The sequence below is a fragment of the Haliotis rufescens genome, unplaced genomic scaffold, assembly GCF_023055435.1.
Source record: "Haliotis rufescens isolate VD_foot unplaced genomic scaffold, xgHalRufe1.0.p SCAF_4, whole genome shotgun sequence".
NCBI classification, from domain to species: Eukaryota; Metazoa; Mollusca; class Gastropoda; order Lepetellida; family Haliotidae; genus Haliotis; species Haliotis rufescens.
This window is the reverse complement of record NW_025964112.1, coordinates 22,314,270-22,329,504: the sequence shown is the minus strand read 5'-3', so window position 1 is coordinate 22,329,504 and position 15,235 is coordinate 22,314,270. Positions and strand designations below refer to the sequence as shown.

The 15,235-nt window shown below is 40.2% G+C and overlaps 2 protein-coding genes across 2 annotated transcripts; both read right to left on the bottom strand.

Annotated features, from left to right (window-relative positions):
- Positions 1-754: 754 nt before the first annotated feature.
- LOC124132220 lies at positions 755-11,103 on the bottom strand. Its single transcript, XM_046496003.2, has 6 exons — positions 11,009-11,103; positions 8,497-8,648; positions 5,003-5,087; positions 2,649-2,768; positions 1,383-1,493; positions 755-1,022 (listed from the first exon to the last, which is right to left on the bottom strand). Exons 1-6 carry the CDS (start codon positions 11,094-11,096, stop codon positions 802-804), a joined length of 777 nt encoding a protein of 258 aa, XP_046351959.2. The 5' UTR covers positions 11,097-11,103; the 3' UTR covers positions 755-801.
- A 1,201-nt stretch (positions 11,104-12,304) lies between these two features.
- On the bottom strand, positions 12,305-14,803 carry LOC124132218. The gene is made up of 4 exons (XM_046496002.2): positions 14,583-14,803; positions 13,801-13,952; positions 13,419-13,476; positions 12,305-12,534 (listed from the first exon to the last, which is right to left on the bottom strand). Exons 1-4 carry the CDS (start codon positions 14,635-14,637, stop codon positions 12,353-12,355), a joined length of 447 nt encoding a protein of 148 aa, XP_046351958.1. The 5' UTR covers positions 14,638-14,803; the 3' UTR covers positions 12,305-12,352.
- Between the last annotated feature and the right edge of the window lie 432 nt (positions 14,804-15,235).

The following is a 15,235-nucleotide window of genomic DNA, read 5'->3' as shown; positions in this document are numbered from 1 at the left end:
AAAAATAATATCATTTAAATGCCTTTAGGTCAAGTCTTTTTGTTTGAGGTTCAGGACGTTTCAATCATCTCTCGTACAAGCGTCTGAAAGACATATTCACTCTGTAGTGGTACTTGCATTATGCCGACTAATGCGTTTTTTCGCTCAAACACTCACTTGCAAACAACGGACTGAAATGTGCTTGTATGTGCATGCGTGTGTCACTCCCTAACTTTTGTTACTTGAAGGTTATTATATGGCCGTTTTCATATCATACCCCATATCAACCCGAGACCTTCGTATGGGTTGATATGGGGTATATGAAAATTCTATATAATGACCCTTTTATCATATGCCATACCTTTGTAAAGCCATATCAGCCCGGCAGTGGATACAATACGATGTCTGGTTATTCCACCCCCTGTGATATGACCGTCTGTATGTTGGCTCTCGCCACATGCAAAATGCCTCAAATCATTGATACGTGTATGATAAAAATAACTTATATCATCTCTAAAAACGTTTCACCCCAGATACCATCTTAGAATCTGAAGCTGGAACTAATGACACCAAAATTGACATGCATCAACCAAGTCGGCGAGTCTGACCACCCAATCCCGTTAGTCGCCTCTTATGACAAGAATAGTCGCATTTTACAGCAAGCATGGGTTGCTGAAAACCTATTCTACCCGGATATTCACGGGACAGCTACATTGTGAATTGTATCTGACAGTGACATGAACAGTCAAACGCGGTGGTATAATTTAGTGCAGGGAAATGATTATAACGATGCAGGCGTTGTTACAACTGTATAACATCACGCTACCGCCCAAAAAGTACTGCTGTCCTCACACCACAGATGTTACAATATTTGGGGCAATACTCGTGTGCCGAGGCTTCATCGGAGCATATGTCACTTGTATCGTCGAGCCACTTGCAGCTGATGCCGTCCATATCTTTGCATCCTGAAAACGTTGTGGCGACAGTAGTTGTTGTCGTCGTCGTTGTAGTCGCAGTAGTAGTAGTTGTTGATGTTGTTACGTCCGAAAGTAACGAGAAATGTGATATAAAACTGGCTGCGTTTCCTCTCAGTATATATGATTTCTTGGTCACCTCTCCTAAATCTATGACCTCAAGAATTGATTCCAAGTGTTTCCATTAGTTCGCTTCTGTTATTTGGATGTGGTATGGTTATTTATAACATATATTCTACGTTACATAAAAATAACCATAAGTAAGAACACGAAGTTCACGTAGAGATGGGGTGTCGGACATTTCGATTTGGTCAAGATATCCAGTTTGTTTGGCTATAACTCAAACATTAGCTGGCACGTTTTTGCTCTCAGTCGATTTGGTCCGTTGTGGCATTGGTCCTGTTGACTGTTTTCGTTAGGTGTACTTACCGCATAAATCGCAAAAGTTCTGACAGTGAGTCAAGGCCCACGACGCATACTGTGTACACACAGACTTGCCGTACGATGAGCAGTCCTTTAAGTTATCCAAACAAAATTCATCTGAAGCAAAATAAAGAAACGAAAATGGTAACGGAAATGAAAACGTCCCGTAACATTTTCTAGCGTTCTTGAGCAATATTATGACATGCACCGAAACAGTCTGATTTCTGTCCTATTTTTACCTATTAGAAGAGTACTGTTTCTTCCTTTCCTTCATCCATAATAATTTTGTGCAGCAATTATTTATATGGAAATTTATTTATTTAATGAAGAGTTGAGTGAAACCGTTTACCGTTTTTTCCTGAAACTCAAGTCACACCATGCAGTGTTTTTTACCAACGGCATGTTTATATGTTAAAAAGTATAAAGATAACCATTCACATTCACATCCAATATTCTTCTGTGAAGAATCGGCCCCTGACCGTCGGTGGCACGCGTGAACGACTTAACAATGTGTCGTCAAATTGAGATTGAAATGACAGTCGTGTTCCAATTGACTGGTAATATATTACTACTGCTCTATCGTTATTTGGCTTATAAAAACATTCCCTTAGAGCCGTATTACAAATAATCTTCATCATAGCCCGGTTTGTTAGAAATGTATAACAGACTTTCACTTACATGTTGTTGTGTCGTCAGTAAGTGTCTGTTAAGGTTAAACGCCGCTATGAACTGTATTTGAGCTACATCATGGCGTGTTAGCGTAATGTGGAGGAAAAGACGAAATAGCGTAGACATTTTACCACGTAAATGTTAAAAAGAATCAAACCAGGTCGAATCAAAGACTTATGTACCCGGTCATACTAAAGGGCGTATGTTTGCACAGCGAAATGCGGCACCTTAGACCGCTTTGTCAAACTTGACTGTTGATACTAAATTAACGTATTGCTTTTTTAATTCTTTTCTTTCATTCAAATGTCAAGCTATTCCATTTTTTCTCAAATGTTCACCGTACTGAACGTGCCCGTTTATGGCGTAGGGTATCACAGAAGTCATACCTTTCTATATACAGGCGTGTACCCTGTCCTTACAAGTACAACCCAAACCGGTGCACCATTTAAAGAACTCGCCCAGCTGTTGTAGTGCCATATTATGTGGCCAGCTAGGGTACTTTTCTGTGTTCTGAATTTCGCCAGAATATATTGCTGTTGTACCATCCACGACAACTACACCTTCAGCGTTAATGTCTGCACCTGAACTATACATTTCACATACCGCAGAAACCACAATACTGCTTGCGTTTCTGACGCGCCCACACGCCATACTGACTACACGCCGACTTGCCGTACAGGTGACAGTTAGGTTCCTCGTCACCACACATGGTGAGATGTGTATCTGAAACACAGACCTTACGTTAGTGTTCTCTGGGTGGCCATATGTCTGTGAATATCCCAGTGTTCTCTAGGTGGGCATATGACTGTGAATATCCCACTGTTCTCTAGGTGGTCATATGTCTGTGCATATCCCAGTATTCTCTGTGTGGTCATATGTCTGTGAATATCCCAGTGTTCTCTAGGTGGCCATATGTCTGTGCATGTCCCAGTGTTCTCTAGGTGGTCATATATCTGTGAATGTCCCAGTATTCTCAAGGTTGTCATATGTCTGTGCATATCCCAGTGTTCTCAAGGTGGTCATATGACTGTGAATATCCCAGTATTCTCTAGGTGGTCATATGACTGTGAATGGCCCAGTGTTCTCTAGGTGGTTATATGACTGTGCATATCCCAGTGTTCTCTAGGTGGGCATATGTCTGTGTATACCCTAGTGTTCTCTAGGTGGTCATATATCTGTATATATCCCGGTGTTCTCTAGGTTGTCATATGTCTGTGCATATCCCAGTGTTCTCAAGGTGGTCATATGTCTGTGCACATCCCAGTGTTCTCAAGGTGGTCATATGTCTGTGCACATCCCAGTGTTCTCTAGGTGGTCATATGTCTGTGCATATCCCAGTATTCTCTGTGTGGTCATATGTCTGTGAATACCCCAGTGTTCTCTAGGTGGTCATATGTCTGTGAATGTCCCAGTGTTCTCAAGGTGGTCATATGTCTGTGCATATCCCAGTATTCTCTGTGTGGTCATATGTCTGTGAATACCCCAGTGTTCTCTAGGTGGTCATATGTCTGTGAATGTCCCAGTGTTCTCTAGGTGGTCATATGTCTGTGAATGTCCCAGTATTCTCAAGGTTGTCATATGTCTGTGCATATCCCAGTGTTCTCAAGGTGGTCATATGTCTGTGAATGTACCAGTGTTCTCTAGGTGGTCATATGTCTGTGAAAGTCCCAGTATTCTCAAGGTGGTCATATGACTGTGAATATCCCAGTATTCTCTAGGTGGTCATATGACTGTGCATATCCCAGTGTTCTCTAGGTGGGCATATGTCTGTGTATACCCTAGTGTTCTCTAGGTGGTCATATGTCTGTATATATCCCGGTGTTCTCTAGGTGGTCATATGTCTGTGTATATCCCAGTGATCTCTGCGTGGTCATATGTCTGTGCATATCCTTGAGTTCTCTAGGTGGTCATATGTCTGCATATCCTAGTGTTCTCAAGGTGGTCATATGTCTGTGCATATCTTAGTGTTCTCTAGGTGGTCATATGTCTGTGCACATCCCAGTGTTCTCTAGGTGGTCATATGTCTGTGTATATCCCAGTGTTCTCTAGGTGGCCATATGTCTGTGCACATCCCAGTGTTCTCTAGGTGTTCATATGTCTGTGTATATCGCAATGTTATCCAGGTAGTCATATGTCTGTGCCAATCCCAGTGTTCCCTAGGTGGTCATATGTCTGTATATATCCTAGTGTTCTCTAGGTGGTCATATGTCTGTGTATATCTCAATGTTCTCCAGGTAGTCATATGTCTGTGTATATCCCAGTGTTCCCTAGGTGGTCATATGTCTGTATATATCCTAGTGTTCTCTAGGTGGTCATATGTCTGTGTATACCTCAATGTTCTCCAGGTAGCCATATGTCTGTGCACATCCCAGTGTTCTCTAGGTGGTCATATGTCTGTATATATCCTAGTGTTCTCTAGGTGGGCATATGTCTGTGTATATCCCAGTGTTCTCTAGGTGGTCATATGTCTGTATATATCCTAGTGTTTTCTAGGTGGTCATGTGTCTGTGTATATCTCAATGTTCTCAAGGTAGTCATATGTCTGTGTTTATCCCAGTGTTCCCTAGGTGGTCATATGTCTGTATATATCCTAGTGTTCTCTAGGTGGTCATATGTCTGTGTATATCTCAATGTTCTCAAGGTAGGCATATGTCTGTGTTTATCCCAGTGTTCCCTAGGTGGTCATATGTCTGTACATATCCTAGTGTTCTCTAGGTGGTCATATGTCTGTGTATATCTCAATGTTCTCCAGGTAGTCATATGTCTGTGCCAATCCCAGTGTTCCCTAGGTGGTCATATGTCTGTGCCAATCCCAGTGTTCTCTAGGTGGTCATAAGTCTATATATATAGTAAGTGTTCTCTAAATGTGAAATGTGGCAAAGTAGTCATTGTGCTGTAAATTCTATAGCTGCAAGTATACAGATGCATATATCGTAAGACGTTCGTGTAATACTAACCACAGACATTGCAGTATTTTTTGCAGTTTTGGTGTGCCCAGAAAGTATTTTTGACACTGAGTGGATATATCTGTGCATGTTGGTTCTGAAATGAAATAAAGTCACAATGGAGATTTTGACGAAGATTACTACTACTACCACTACCACTACCACTACAACCACTACATCAACTAATCAACTAACTACTACTACTACTACTACTACTACTACTACTACTACTACTACTACTACTACAACTACTACTACTACTACTACTACTACTACTACTACTACTACTACTACTACTACTACTACTAGACCGCCTCTATGGTCTACTCGATAGAGGCAGGCCACATCATACCAAAAGATGTGACATGTTTTCGGTATTAGGGGGCTAAAAAAGGACTGGTCGGCTCGGACTCAGTATACAGTGTCTGGGTGGGGAATTATTTTACATGCGGCAGGGTATCTTATTGGGCTAGCAATACTACTGCGACTACTACAACTACTACTACTACTGCTGCTCACTATTGCTATGGCTACTATTGCTGGCTTTATTCTGCCCTATGACAGCCAGAAAGCAGAACTATTCTTTTGTATGTAAGCATCGATTTAGCAAAAGTAGACCTTACTTAATTTGTTCGTTACATTCCAGCATGGTAGAACAGACATTATGCTTGCATCTTCTTTAATCAAACCAGTCTGAAAACACCAAGTCGTTTTGTAACATCAAATGCACAACAAACACAACAGCGGCCGTATAAATAGATAATGGGTAATGAAGGCTTTCAACCCAACATTGATAATGGTACTCCATATGAGAGGTTCAGTCCAACCAACTAATATAGATACTGGTACACTACTTTCAACACATCATTCCTATATGGATGTAGGTACAATATATAAGGGTCTTCAGTCCATCCGTCCCATATGTGAGTGTTCAATCCACCCTTCGTATATGGATAGTGGAACGCTATATGAGGGTTTTCAATCCCCCCTTCGTATATGGATAGTGGAACGCTATATGAGGGTTTTCAATCCACCCTTCGTATATGGATAGTGGAACGCTATATGAGGGTTTTCAATCCACCCTTGGTATATGGATAGTGGAACGCGATATGAGGGTTTTCAATCCACCCTTCGTATATGGATAGTGGTACACTATATGAGGATTTTCAATCCACCCTTCGTATATGGATAGTGGTACACTATATGAGGATTTACAATTCACCCTTCGTATATGGAAAATGGAACACTATATCATGGTTTTTAATCCATCCTTCGTATATGGATAGTGGAACACTATATCAGGGTTTTCAATCCACCCTTCGTATATGGATAGTGGAACACTATATCAGGGTTTTCAATCCATCCTTCGGATATGGATAGTCGTACACTATATGAAGGTTTTCAATCCACCCTTCGTATATGGATAGTGGTACACTATATCAGGGTTTTCGATCCACCCTTCGTATATGGATAGAGGTACATTATATGAGGATTTTCAATCCATCCTTCGTATATGGATAGTGGTACACTATATGAGGATTTTCAATCCACCCTTCATATATGGATAGCGGTACACTATATGAAGGTTTTCAATCCATCCTTCGTATATGGATAGTGGAACGCTATATGAGGGTTTTCAATCCACCCTTCATGTATGGATAGTGGAACGCTAAATAAGGGTTTTCAATCCACCCTTCGTATATGGATAGTGGAACGCTATATGAGGGTTTTCAATCCACCCTTGGTATATGGAAAGTGGAACGCTATATGAGGGTTTTCAATCCACCCTTCGTATATGGATAGTGGTACACTATATGAGGATTTTCAATCCACCCTTCGTATATGGATTGTGGTACACTATATGAGGATTTACAATCCACCCTTCGTATATGGATAGTGGTACACTATATCATGGTTTTTAATCCATCCTTCGTATATGGATAGTGGTGCATTATATGAAGGTTTTCAATCCACCCTTCGTATATGGATAGTGGAATGCTATATGAGGGTTTTCAATCCATCCTTCGTATATGGATAGTGGTACACTATGTGAGGATTTTCAATCCACCTTTCGTAAATGGATAGTGGTACACTATATCAGGGTTTTCAATCCAACCTTCGTATATGGATAGTGGTACACTATATCAGGGTTTTCAATCCATCCTTCGTATATGGATAGTGGTTCACTATATGAGGGTTTTCAATCCACCCTTCCTATATTGATAGTGGTACACTATATGAAGGTTTTCAATCCATCCTTCGTATATGGATAGTGGTTCACTATATGAGGGTTTTCAATCCATCCTCCGTATATGGATAGTGGTACACTATATGAAGGTTTTCAATCCATCCTTCGTATATGGATAGTGGAACACTATATGAAGGTTTTCAATCCATCCTTCGTATATGGATAGTGGTACACTATATGAAGGTTTTCAATCCATCCTTCGTATATGGATACTGGTACACTATATGAAGGTTTTCAATCCATCCTTCGTATATGGATAGTGGTACACTATATGAAGGTTTTCCATCCATCCTTCGTATATGGATACTGGTACACTATATGAAGGTTTTCAATCCATCCTTCGTATATGGATAGTGGTACACTATATGAAGGTTTTCAATCCATCCTTCGTATATGGATACTGGTACACTATCTGAGGGTTTTCAATCCATCCTTCGTATATGGATAGTGGAACACTATATGAGGGTTTTCAATCCACCCTTCGTATATGGATAGTGGTACACTATATGAGGGTTTTCAATCCATCCTTCGTATATGGATAGTGGTTCACTATATGAGGGTTTTCAATCCACCCTTCCTATATTGATAGTGGTACACTATATGAAGGTTTTCAATCCATCCTTCGTATATGGATAGTTGAACACTATATCAGGGTTTTCGATCCACCCTTCGTATATGGATAGTGGTACACGATATGAGGGTTTTCAATCCACCCTTCGTATATGGATAGTGGTACACTATATGAAGGTTTTCAATCCATCCGTCTAAAATAGATAGTGGTACTCAGTATCAATATGAGGATGTTCCTATGTATCCGAGCGCTGTCAGTTGATCAAAACTACGAGGGGTGGCTGAAAAGTTCTGATCCCAACTACGAGGATGTATAGTTCACATATTGCGTGTAGAAGTACAATACAGGCCGCATTGGAAACACATACATAACAAGGCAGCATATTTCTGCAGTCGTCAAAGTGACATGGTATTCTCTGTCGATACAAATGGACAAATATGGCTACCGCGCTGCCATCAAGTTTCTCCAACAAAAACTTCAGTAGCCACCTATGCGGACATGGTGTCAACTTGTCCAGGGGGTGATACTCTTTCCCCCGCTGCTGTCGAGAGGTGGGCATAGGTATTCAAGACGGTAAGAGAGATGATCAGGAGGTACTGCCACCACTCAGAAAAATACGAAGGTAGGCAATTCTACCTTCTTCAACATTTCTACACATTGGTACACGTGTTGGAGCTTTTGTCCTACCTCATTGCCGTGTTTGACCTGGAACCACACGGCCTGGTGACTGTCTCCAACTTTGTCCTCAATGCCTGTACACTCACCACGTGCTACCACTAAGTGCCCGGTATTCGTTGGGACGCTGAGATCCTCTTTAGCACACAGACAATCTATTGCCCCTGTAAATAATATAAGCACTGACATTAGTCTATCCCAGTTAAATAGCGGGGACTTAAATATTCTGTATTGTACGAATTTACAGTTTTACATATTACACCACATTTCCGGGGATACTGAAGTCGGATAGAGCAAATACTATTAAGTATTCGATTATAACAAACAAGTTAAATGTCTTCTCGTTCGTAAGCGGTATTTTGATTTAGTACTCAGTTGAATGAAACTTCGACTAAGTTACATGTTGATCCCATGGTGTTCGTTATAACCGGATCTGATTGTGAAATTGTAGTTCTATACAGTTTTTATTTGTTTTCATAAATTTTGAATTTGTTTAGAGAGGCTGAGTAAATTAAATGAAAGCACGTGGCTTGAAACACACTGGGACACGTTTCCATGGCAACTATTTCTTAACTTATATTCTCAGTCACGATGTGTGCACATGACATGATAACGACCAACTCGTGTCAAAGCGTGCACATCACACTATTCCCTATTTGTATGGAACTGTTCACTACCGTCTGTATGCTTATCAAACGAGTGCACTAGGATCTATATGCCTACACGTGTATGCACTATCATCTATATAATTATTAACGTGTGCACTATCATCTATATATCTATAAAAGTGTAACTATCATCTATATACCAAACTTAACCCCCCTGTACATAAAATGGACGTGTCCAACATTGCCGAGGTCGGATTGTATTCAGGGAGTCATCATTATTTACATACAGGTAACTGTTTTTATAACTTGTACATTTTATTGACATCCTTAAAAAGGCTTTACAAAATGTTGATATCTCATATAAGAAATAAACGACTCGTGGTCGTTGCTTATCGTACAGTAAAACTCTGCAAGAAGAATCAATATATTTCTATAATAAAAGAGTGCACTATTATCTAAACTGACGACCAAATAAAACTTTAATATAGTATTAAATCACTATATTTTTAAAACTACAAATATAGATGCATGAGTGAGTGAGTATGGTTTTACGCCGCTTTTAGCAATGTTCCAGCAATATCACGGCGGGGGACACCAGATGTGGGCTTCACAAATTGTACCCATGTCAGGAATCGAACCCGGGTCTTCGGCGTGACGAGCGAACGCTTTAACCACCAGACTACCCGACCGCCCCCTATATATACAGATGCATGAAGTAAAATGTATCGAAAAGATCAAACTCTTCACAAAATCAAAATTTAAAATGACAGTCATACAGCATCCGTAATGGGATGTCCTCAGATCTTTGTTTAGCGGCAGCGAGAACTCAGATCTGATTTTAATGAGATTGGTTCACGGCCTGTCTGATATCTGCCCGGTCTTTCTATAACGTTGCATGAGGTAAGTAACATTAACACGTCAGCAAGCAAAAGTTTTTACAACGTGGGCATGGGTGGCACCCATCTGTATCATAGCCAGGGCCCGCTCGCGTTTTTCGGGTGTCATAGAGCATTGTTGTGTTTGGACGATGTGTTTTCCATTGATGTAGTTTGAACTTGTGTTTTTAAATCTTTGCAATTTCATCTATAAAGTGGTAAAGTTTCTTTCGGCCGTCAGGCTATATGCCTACGAACGTGTTGACTTTCATCTCTACAAGAAATACACGTCTCCTGGTAATTGTTTATGGTACAATGAGACACTTAAGGGAGAATAAATCACGAGAGTCGAAGCCCCGAGTGGCTTCTTCTAGCGTTTTATTGTACGATAAATGAGTGAGTGAGTGAGTTGAGTTTAACGCCGCTTTTAACGGTATTCCAGTTATATCACGGCGTGTCAGCTTAATGTGGGAGGAAAGCCCGAAGTGATGCAGGTCTCAGACGTATACCACCTCGGTGACACCCACGAGCACAGGTATGGTGCTGACAAACCTAGAAACATTTACGGGGCGAACCGGGATTCGAACCCACAATCATAGGTTTCTGGCGTGCTCAAGGGACGCAAATCTGCACAGCGAATTGCGGCGCCTTAGACGACTGGGCCATCCGTGCCCCCGTTCGATAAATGACCAGTAGTCCTTTATTCCTTATATAGATGAGATATCAATTTTATTTACAGCCTCTTTAAGTAGGTTAATAGAATTTACAAGCTTTAACAATATTTACCCGTATTTTTTTAATTAAAACGTTTAGCTAAATGCGTCTTAGCAAAAACCGTATTCCTAATGTTAAGTCAAATGAAAAGATTAACCTGTATTAACAAGGAGATGAAAAATAATATGTATGCTCTATGACATGACGTAATCCCGGTTACGTTAAGAATTACCAATGTGCCCCTACCTTTAATTTTCCGAATCCGCCTATTTTTATGGGATCACTGTAAGAATATAATAAGTATATCTTGTACATAGTAACACTTACCTTGGGCAGGCAAAATGGCAAGAAGTAAGTTAATGACTATGAACATCGTAATAAACAATCTGTGGTATACAACTGTTGTATAAGTCATTCCGTGTCAACACACCCCGGATAACTTATCTTTATAACTTCATGTATCCATGTCTCGGGCAGTCTTGTCTACTGCCCTCATTCGGCATATGTAGGAAGTATGTTTAGGCGTGGGTGTGGTAGAGACACTCGTGTACGTTATGAAGTTCACAAACGGTTCTTGTCAGGCTCATCTGTTCCTTGATAGCCATGTTTTTCTTGTTATAGGTTGCGTTGGTAGTAATGTGACAAATCAATGGGGGTTATGTCGCACACATGGCATTAATCACAATATATAGAACTTGGATGAAAAGGTGCTTTAAATCATAGTCCCTCTTAGAAAGACTCTGGCTAGTTGGCAATCCAAGCAAGTCTCCTTCAAGTTATCCAAATACAGTCTGTTTGTCTTACCATATCAAGGTTATTGTTTTGTGACAATCTAAGATTAAATGAGTTTAAAAAGCAAACAATGACGTGTCGTTCTAGTTCTGGTTGTTACGTTCGTGCTCTGCAAAATCCACAGCTCAAGTCGTATGTATTGTGAGCGATTCGGTAGCCTATAGGTTACAGTGTTTGCTAATGAACCCATGCTCAAGAACCATGTTCGATTCCGGTGTCTCCCGCCGTGATCCGATGAAGCTGCAGAAGTGATGGTCAGAGGGACAACAATTTCCTTCCTGTCAGAATACCTTGTTCAAGTTAATATACTTTTGACAGCGTTTCGTTTGCAATATGAAAAGAATGTCTTGACAAGTCTGTTCGCAGATAAACATAAAAATAATGAATTATTAATCAAGAAGTGGATGATACACCAGTTTCCTCTCAACATGTATAAGAGGACCGTAGAAAGGTGTGAGAACAGATAATGGGTTAAGAATGTAGTTGAATTTCAATGATAAAATAAACTGACAACACGGTGTATGGAGTAAATCGAATATTCGTGTAAGCATACTATACCACCATTTAATCAATTTGTAACTAAAAACAGTTTTCAGAGTGTTTTTGTTCAGAAGTTGTTCTGGGCCTAAAACCAATCAAGTTTGGGCACCCAGCCACATATGGAACAGACTATATTCAATGTGTTATTCTGGGCGTTGTTGATGGGACCGATGCCCCCATAAATATGTAATTTCACTGCATTATAATCACTAGTATGAGCATGTTTGATCTTCTGGTAAGATTATATATTATAAGTCGATATTCTTGTTAAATCATAAAAACAATCCAAAATAATATGAAGAAATAATTTATTTATGAATAAATTAAAATGCTGAGAGGCTACCGTCCCAATATACTCGTAACCCCTTTATCACATATTTTACAATACTTAGGACAAAATTGTTGTGCGGATGCTTTGTCGCTACATATGTTGTTGCCGGCGTCCAGCCACTGGCAGTTGATGCCGTCCATGTCTCTACATGGAGAGGTAGTTGTAGGTAAGGCAGTAGTAGTGGATATATCTGAAGACAGAACATAACTTGTTAAGCTGCGATAGTGGCAGCAGAAATCATTTTAAGTAAGAAAGACATACTTCATTGTCTTTATACATAAGACTGCTTGTTTTCTGGATAAATGTTTAAGATCATCCATATATACTGTATATAATGTGCGTTCCTCTTTGCCCTAATCGGAGGGAACGGACGGTTGTTAAATATAGATAGATAAAATTTGGTTGAGGATTTGGTCTTACAAGTTCAAAACTGAATTTTGAGCCTTATCTATAAATGGATGTGCTGATAAACACACGGGGACATTAATGTTCTATATTTCTACGTAGTGCAACCAATGCTGGGTCGGGATTGAGAAGGGCGAGTCAAAAGAGCTGACAAGAAGGAAAATACGACGCTATAGACGACATAATTATCATGAAACGAGAAATTTGTTATTTTTTTAGATTGAAATATGTATTCAGGTCAGCCAATCAGTGGAAATAATAACTTTTGTTCATTTGTTTCAGTGGGGAGGTGGTTCAGGACCGCAGGGAGATGAGAAACAAAGATGCGAAAAAGACGAGCATATGTTCACATACACTTAATAGTGTATGTGACAGGCTCAGGCACAACTGTGGTGGCTAGTGCGAACATCAGGGTCAGCCAGGTCATAGCATACAGATGTCCACAAGTGGTCACCAAGTAAAATACTTACAATGGTCACCCCGACTGAATGGTCATCTTATCTTTGAGAATTGTTCAATAATACTTATATTATTCTAATTACGAGAATGTACTGCTACATAGAAAAACGGATTGGTATCAGTATGTATTACTGGTGTTATCATCCGTATTCCTGCATCAGGTATTAAACATGGTTTGTAGCGGTCGGGTTAAAGAAGTAATATCAGTACTTATGTCTTTGCAATGCAAGATCGACATCATGCTGGTATCTGCTTGTATCCAGCCACTCTGAAAGAGAACACAATTTGTGTGTTACTTTCTATAATCTGAATTACTAGTCTTCATCCATGACAGGAGGATATGAGAGAGAGAGAGAGAGAGAGAGAGAGAGAGAGAGAGAGAGAGAGAGAGAGAGAGAGAGAGAGAGAGAGAGAGAGAGAGAGAGAGAGAGAGAGAGAGAGAGAGGAGAGAGGGGGTCGTGGGAGAGAGAGAGTAGAATAAAATATTTGTTGTCTGATGTTTCGCTACAGATGTTTAGCAGAAAGGACCTACACCCAGAAGGAACTAGGATATCTAACGGCCACTTCCAGCAAATGCTCGAACTGTACATACCTGATTGTTATAGTTAACCATGTACCACACGCTTCCATCTGCCCCTTTAACGTCGTCAACAATTCCTGCACATTTGTCCTTTGGTAGCAATGGTGGGCCTTTGTCAAACGTAATTTGAAGTTCAACAGTTGCACATAAGCACTCCAATGAGCCTGCCAATGTAACACGAGTGAATGAGTATGTTTTTTCCCGCCGCTTTTTGCAATACTCAAGTAGCATCACCTTGAACAACACCAGGAAATGGGCTTCACACATTACACTTGTCTGGAGAAAAATCCCCGAGTGCTAGTGCAATGAGGTATTTGTTCCAACGTTTACATTCTTCATTCCCACATCATTTAATCAACACAAAAGACAGAATAAGTAAATATGTACATAGCAATAAACACAGTTTTGATTAGAATGGTTCATAACTTCACCATAAATAAGCACACGTATGGCTGGAAATATGAAACTGAATGTTGATAAAAATCAATATATTGTATGGGCCGATGAAAACAACCCCGACGGGAAAAACAATTAAAAAAATTGCTGCTATCACCTTTGCATGACTAATTAATGTAACAGGTCTCTTAACACATTATGAATGCCAAATTGCATTGGTTCTTCTGTTCAGGGTCGGTACATGCATGTAATGGACAATAGTTTCCCTCACCCCTAGAAGTATTACTATAGATATTTTAAGAAAAAGTGACGGATAATTTATAATGTGAAACAAAGGTCTTATCTTGGTAGACACCACCTGTTGACCCAACTCACGCGTGGAATGGAGGTTCACTCACCTTGTACATACACAACGAGGACAGAAATGCAAACAAAGCTGACAGCCACAAACATCTCTGCTGACAGTGTGCTGCACTGATGTGGTCCGGATGCCGTCCAACCGCCCAACCGCCAAACAGGCTTGTTGAAGATCACAGAACGGGCAGTTTTACTTTCTTGATATGCCCTTGCTAAGCATAGTGTCCTGAAATGTGGTCAACGTTTGTTCATCCCAGTGATAAGGAAAACAAGCCCATAATCTGGCGTTAAAGTAACATTCCCAGTGTAATGTCAAAATAAACAGGATCTGCTTCCTCCTATGCTCAGTCTGTTCTCTCCTATATTCAGTCTGTTCTCTCCTATATTCAGTCTGTTCTCTCCTATGCTCAGTCTCCTCTTATATTCAGTCTGTTTTCTCCTATATTCAGTCTGTTCTCTCTTATATCCACTCTGTTCTCTCCTATATTCAGTCTGTTCTCTCTTATATTCAGTCTGTTCTCTCTTATATCCACTCTGTTCTCTCCTATATTCAGTATGTTCTCTCTTATATTAAGTTTGCTCTCTGTCCTATATTCAGTCTGTTCTCTCCTATATTCAGTCTGTTCTCTCCTATATTCAGTCTGTTCTCTCCTATATTCAGTCTGTTCTCTCCTATATTCAGTCTGTTCTCTCC